Source organism: Cryptotermes secundus, unplaced genomic scaffold (genome assembly GCF_002891405.2).
Source record: "Cryptotermes secundus unplaced genomic scaffold, Csec_1.0 scaffold7275, whole genome shotgun sequence".
Lineage (NCBI taxonomy): Eukaryota > Metazoa > Arthropoda > Insecta > Blattodea > Kalotermitidae > Cryptotermes > Cryptotermes secundus.
Genome location: NW_019731382.1, coordinates 5,858 through 13,287, shown reverse-complemented (window position 1 = coordinate 13,287; position 7,430 = coordinate 5,858). Strand labels below are relative to the sequence as shown.

General features: G+C 36.0%; 1 protein-coding gene across 2 annotated transcripts; it reads right to left on the bottom strand.

Annotated features, from left to right (window-relative positions):
- LOC111867038 (cyclin-T2-like) lies at positions 1-7,023 on the bottom strand. 2 transcript variants are annotated; one of them, XR_004513292.1, is made up of 5 exons: positions 6,269-7,023; positions 5,738-5,858; positions 993-1,088; positions 660-806; positions 2-87 (listed from the first exon to the last, which is right to left on the bottom strand). XR_004513292.1 is itself a non-coding variant. In XM_033752519.1 (4 exons), exons 1-4 carry the CDS (start codon positions 6,421-6,423, stop codon positions 10-12), a joined length of 450 nt encoding a protein of 149 aa, XP_033608410.1. In that variant the 5' UTR covers positions 6,424-7,023; the 3' UTR covers positions 1-9. The 2 variants fall into 2 exon arrangements, 1 of the variants encoding a protein (XP_033608410.1); XM_033752519.1 differs by lacking the exon at positions 660-806 and having other exon boundaries at positions 1-87.
- Between the last annotated feature and the right edge of the window lie 407 nt (positions 7,024-7,430).

Below are 7,430 nucleotides of genomic sequence, written 5' to 3'. Positions count from 1 at the left end.
CAAACCAGACTACGAACGAATAGCTTCAAATGTGTTCACAAGGTGATCATCAAATAGCTGTTGCCAGGTATTCACCACAGCATCCCACTGAAAGAACATTAAAAAGCAAATTAGTGGGCTTCCTTACATGATGGACTTCTTCAGATTTGAAAATAACAAACTTTACTTGAAAGGGACCGCCATTATAAAGACTTTGTATATTTCATTAAATTATTCCTCATAGCAGTCATCACCACCTTATTCTCTTATAAATCATATTACTGATAGTGTGATCTGCTTTTCAAACATTTTTAATTACCCTAAAAACATTTGACATATCCTACATAACTTGTGTATTGATAAGTTTGTATTGTAGCATCCTGTTGCACTCTTCCACTTTATTATAAATCTTATATTACAGTCTTATGTGAAACGATTTATTAACTTTACATTTAAAATTTGACACTTTAAAAGTTTCATATAAGACAGTAAAATAAGATTTATAATAAAATTGTATATTGATGTACAGTTTCATAAGTAATGAATGATGACAATGACATTTGTTTGATCACAACTGGGATCTTGGGACAATTACTTCAAAAATTAGCTCTCATTATTCTCACTAGCCACTTCTCTCATAACAGAACATAATTCATAGTATAGAGTGCAGTGGTCCTTACCTGTAGCCAGTACAGTGTTGTGGCTTGCTGCAATGTGTAGTGAAATCACTTTCCAGGAAATGTTTGCTGCACAAATATTTATTGTGCAGACTTCTAGCAGAATCAACAATGAAGGTTATTTCAACCTTTCCTGCCCATACCGCAGCCCTGTAAAAGTAGAACAAATAGTCTCAAAACCTAGAAATAATTCTTCAGTAAACATTACAAACTTGGTACACATTCTAAAATTTTGGGTTATGTTGAATAAACTGAACACAGACATACACTAAACTTAATTTATTCATTGGATTAAGCAACACATAGTAATTACACCATTAATTAAAACAGACATACCGTGCTGGATCCCTTGGAAAGCTGAAGAATTTGATGCCTTGCTTGCTGGATGACAAGCACCCACCAGCAGAACATGATTTTGTTTTCATGTTTACACTGCAAGAAGCAATACAAAAATTATAACACCATCGCAGAACTTTTAGAACTCTTTAAGATTCTACAGACAATCTTTGGGATGAACTGAAAGTTGCAGAAAATATCATAAAACAAATATCGTTTAGATGACAGTTCATGATAACCTCAAAAATTTTAGGCTTGAAAGAATTCTATATGTTTCTAATTCCATTTGTGGTACTATGCATAATATTCACATACACAAATAATATGTTTAACATGGAGCTGTAATTTCGTTTGCAAATGTCTACTTTCGTTTCGCAACCACATCAAATCAAAATTCATACTTACCAATTTGCATATAATGCACTACCATAACCGCATGTAATTGTGGGTATTCAGATTGGTTTGTTTAAGCTCTCTGATTGGTAGAGATCTGCCTCCACACACATAGAGGCAGTAGTTACTGTGTTTCCCTTTCCCCTATCCCAGTTGCCACCCCCTGGCCTAATCCTTCCAGCAGCAGTATGGCCCTGGGGTCAACAGAAATGAATAAAAGGAATCTTCCTGGAGGTGAGGGTGGCTGGCATGTAAGGCTGACAACCTTACCGCCATCTGTGAGCTGACTGTCTAGAAAATGTGGGAACCTCAACATCTCACAAACCTATAGGCCTCCACTGCCTGTTACAGAGATAGCTTTACATTTATTTTTTTTACAATATCTGTACTGACAGAACTTCTGCTGTGCAAATACTGATGTGTTTTGTCATTGATCTGAAAGTTAATTTCTGCATAAAATCATAATAACATATTGCTTAATGCTATTAGTGTTTTAGTACCACCTATGATGTGATTGGCCACAGTACTGCTGCCACATATGTGATGGCCTGATCCAACGTGGATCCCAACTCACACATCATCTTCACATTCATCACAGCATCTGCCAGCCATTAGAACAATACAGATTCAGGTTGGTACAGCTCACAAGAAGTTACTTTTGTCTGTGTGAGGATAACATTGCACCACGACCTACCCACAGAAATCACTACACCTGTGATACAGCTGTGAGCACTACATTCCCACAAGAATACAGACATTACAGAAGAATTTGTGGCACTTCCTAAATTAAGCACCTTCTGCCTCCAGTATAACTCTGTTGATCTACTGGTGTATGGTTGTGCAAAATTTGTGCTTACGTAAGAAGAAAAAGATTTGGTGTGTGCAGTGGAAGAGATTCAAGAGAACAGACGTTTCACCATTTCATCACTTTCCCTGCATTTTCCACAAATTTCAAGGTCACTTCTTCATGAAACTGTGTCTGATAAACTCTGGCACATTGCCGGAAGCAGAAAGAATAATGCCANATGAAAGATTGGAATCATACTATAAAAAGTACTGTATGACATTAACGAAAGTGATAAAAGAAGCTAAGAAATTGTACTACCAAAAACTTATAAGTAACTCGGAAAACAAAATACAATTAACCTGGAAGATTTTTAATAAAGAAACTGGGAAAAGGAGGGGCCCAGATAATATAACCGAACTGAAAGTGGGGAAAAGCAAAGTAACTAATACTAAGGAAGTAGTAGAAGTATTCAATAAATACTTTATAACTGTAGCTGAGAATCTGGAAACGAAAAGTGCCAATAAAAACGAAGCTATTAAATTCTTAGACACTTTGAAATTTGATAAATTCCCTGAACTGAAGTTAATACCTACAACGGAGGTGGAAATAATGAGCATACTTATGTTGCAAAAATCAAAAGATTCTACAGGATAAGATGGCATTTCTAGTTAGATATTGAAATACTGTATAACTGAGATAAGCAAACCATGGTGTCACATATTTAATGCATCTTTTGAGCATAGAATATATCCTGATAGAACGAAATTTGCCTCATTAAGACCTATATATAAAACAGGTGAGAAGGTAATTATGGCAAACTATAGACCAATATCATTGCTAATAAGTTTTCTAAGATTTTTGAAAGAGTGGTGTACAATAGGATAAAGCAACACATATACATACAAACAATTTAATGTCCTTTGCACAGTTTGGACTTAGAGAAAACAGTAACACAGAAATGGCAATATATACATTAACTAATCATATTTTAGAAACATTGGAAAGACGCAATCATTCGTTGGGAATTTTTTGTGATTTGACAAAAGCATTTGACTGTATGAGTCATGATATTCTTCTGAGTAAATTAGCAACATATGGCATTGGTGGTAAAATGAAAATATGGTTGAAGTCCAATCTGGATAATAGAAGACAAAGAGTTGAACTCTATAATAATTAAAATAGAAAATGCTGTTCAGAGTGGGGAACTGTCAAATATGGAGTGCCACAGGGCTCAGTTTTGGGTCCTGTGTTGTTCCTTTTATATATTAATGACCTGCCATCAGCATTAAGTACTGACAACAAGTCACTGTTGTATGCTGATGATACAAGTATATTAGTGTCAGGTATTAATATCAATGAAATTCAAGAAAGGTCTAAACTTACATTAAATTCCTTAAGTCAGTGGTTTAAATACAATGGCTTATCCCTAAACTTGAGGAAAATTAAAGTGTTAATATTTGAAACAATCAATCGTGACAATATGCCTGTACATTTAAAGTTTAACGATGAACTATTACAAGAGGAAACTCATATTACATTTTTGGGCATTGAAATTGATAAGTTCTTGAATTGGAAGACACAGGTTGAATCACTGTTACCCAGATTGGGAAAGGCATGTTATGCAATACGCATTATGAAAACATACAGTAATGTTACAACACTTATAATGATATACCATGCATACTTTCATTCACTCATGGAATATGGAATAGTTTTTTGGGGTAATTCGTCAGAGGCCAAGAAGACTATTAGAATAATAATGGGGATGAAACATAGAGAGTCATGTAGGCCAGCATTTATAAAGTTAAATATATTAACATTGGTGTCTCAGTATATTTTATCTTTGATGACTTTTATGATAAATAACTTGGAGTATTTTGCTTTTAATTATTCAATTTATGAGAGACCGACAAGACATGAAAGAAATTTACATGTCCTACAGTCACATCTCGCAATGAGGCAGAAAGGAGTAAATTGCATGAGTATAAAAATATTTAACAGTCTGCCTGATTATTTAACTGATTTAGTACATGATAAAAAAGGTTATAAAAGAAATAAGGGATGTCCTAATACATAATCCGTCATATACTGTTGATGAATTTTTGCTCTTCTGTCAGGATCAACAGCTAAGGAATAGAAGGGGAGTGCATGCTGACTGATGTCTCACATTAGGCATCAATATAGACATTAAGTGTAAGTGTAAGTTAAGGAAGGAGAATTATTATGTATTGCTAATTATCTTGTTGGTATAATTGTATTTGTAACATTGTATCTATTTAATTGAGGTATTCAGTTTAGATTCTAACTATGGTCAAATTGATGTCTCTGCGATTTTATCTGTGACTGTCTTGTGACTGTTGTTTGACAAGTTTTATATTCAGTGCCAGTTGCACACTTGTGAATACTCTGAAATGCTGATGTATGTATGTAAATCCTCTGACAACAAAATGGGGGAATTTAGAGCACATATTTAACCCTTCAATGCCCATCTCTAAAGACCTTAAACAAGCAAAAAATCTTTTAGTGTTCAGTTCACAAGTGTTATGGCACAGCGCTTCCTATGACTGCTCTACAGTCTTGAGGTGTGACACATTTCCAAGCACTGGCACCCATATTTTTCCTATACCACCTGAGAGCAATGCTAGGTACTACTCCAAAATGGCTGATATGAGACAGGTAGCAGATTCGCCTAATTAATCAGAACCTTAATTTTATGCAACTTCTATCAGTTAATTTAATCAATTATAGCAAAAAAGGAAATCAGTGCTGAAGTCAGTTCTTTAGTTGTACACACTAAACTGAGATGATGGGCCTCTCAAAATCAAGTAATTGCATTATATTAAGATTTAAACAGCCCTTTCACTGCTAAACTAGGGAGCACTGTGGTGACTCCCAAATGCTTTAGGTTCATAAGCTGAGGGACATTCATTTGTAGTTCCTTAAGTTCTTAGAAACATCTTCATTTTGCATACATTACATGGGAGCCATGATGCTAGCAACATGTTGGTGGAAACAGGCAGCAGTTAAAAATGATTATTTCTACAATAACAGTACTCAGAATATGAACAAACACACAGTATGGGACCCATATCTGGAGAACTTGGGACCAAAGGTTTTCCAAAAGGATTTTCTGAATTCTCGGTCCCTTGGCCAAGATGACTGTGTAACACATGTAACTTCAACAATTAAAAACATTTAAAATTTGCTTTACCTAAAGAGTGCTTGAAGCTGAACAATGAAAGACAGAAGTATCATTTTTGTCACTGGAACGTCTTTAGGCTTTTTCAGTATGACTTGTAAAGCTGTTTCATTCATTTACAGATGGAGAAACCTTCTGGATTTTCAAATTTCAACTACAGGGTCCCATAATATAATTTAAAGTAATCCCATAACATGACAGAAATTAATGGCCATGTTCAGAAATGTATAAAATATATACAATACACACAATGAGGCCAAGACTGGAGTCAGTACACTAACCTGCAGCATGGATGGAAACCTGCACAAAGTCAACAAAGTTATGGGATAATTTACGCTTATAGCATAAGAAAAATATGTTACACACAGTCATTTGAAGCTGTGCAGCAAACTCATCTTCCAGCTGAACCACTTGCATGCAAAGGTGCATGCAGAAACAGGCTACTACTGCTGGCTTGTACTGGAGGCACATGGTGGTCAGACATGGGCTGGAAAAACAGAAAAAAATAAACAGTCATCAGTATAACAATATTCCACCCACACCTCACAGACAATGTAAACTACATATACAGCATAATTCCCCATCAGCAATTCAATGACAGAAGTGCTCACTGATTCTCTGGCTCAATCATATTTGTACATGACAGTGAAATGCTGTTTGACTTTCATGAGGCAAAATGACTGAAAAATGTGGACTGAATTAGAGAGCATAAAGTATGATATGTTACACAACAGAGAACATACGCCCTCAATTTGAGCCAACGACTAACCTCTTGAGCTATGGCATGGCCTGTCACAATTAAAAGCCTCCATTCAACCCAAAACACTTATGGTATGTGTGCTAGGTGATTCGGATGAGTGAAAGCTGAAAAGTGGCAACACGAACATAGTGCCTTACCTGTACACCACCTTTGCTACATCCTTGCTGGCTGTGGGTTTGTTCTGGCAATTCGAAGCATAAGGCCTATGCACATACACTCGATCACTGCCTGGCAAGTAGCCACCGGGAACAGAAAGCATTGAATCATATGAAGTGCATATGCACACAGTCATCTATTAACTATGATGTCCAAACACCGGGAGGTGTTCCCACTTTAATTTAGCCACATCAACATGCAGGAACAACTTCCAGGTGGACGCTGTTGCTGTATATACAGCAGTGAACACCGCAGGAAACCAACATATTTATTATAAAGAAAATAATGTTTTCAAGTCCACAAACACACTAAATGAGATCAAAATTAGAACCCCCTTAAAAAAAAGGACAAAACTGAAATGCTAACATTAAGCAAACATATTTGCAGTAATTATTTTGTTGAAATTACTGACCTGGGGGATGACATGCAAATGTGAATATGCTTCTTGCCTAATTGCCCATGCAGAAACACAAAAGTAATGGAAGAAAGATTCAGTCACTCAACTGTTAAGCTATGGAGTTTCTGTAAGTGACCAGTGAGCTAGTAACGAATTTCTGAAGCTCTGCAACCATGGCTGATTCATATACCAACAATATGACATACACTGTCCATTGCCTGAAGTATGCTGATATAAACAGAGTCTCAAGAGTTGACTACTCCTGCCTTCTGGTGACTGTTTGTCATTATACTGACAGATATTTTATCATTTCATAATTAGAGGAAGTGGTTAGGAGTTGGTATAGCGAGCGGTATATTTACAAATAATGATGATGAAGAGCAAAAAAAAAAAAAAGAATTGCATTTTTAAAACTTATTTTTAATAAGGAACAAATCGTTATGTAGAACAATTCCTAAAATAATGATTGGAGGTTTTGTTTAAACCAAGAACACGTAATTTGCAGCTTTGAAACCAGTGACAGTGAATCAAATTTATGCTGTGTTTTAGCTGATGTGGGGATGGTGGTATGTTTTGGCAGATTCACGCACTACCACATCCCCCTCAATTACTGAAGTAACATACTGTGATGTATTTGCTGTATGCAGGAACTGTTGAGCCACAGAGGCCTTGGAGGATGCACACGTGAGAGTTGCAGACTGTATTGGTACGTTGCTACTCAACAACTCCGTGAACACTTGGATTGC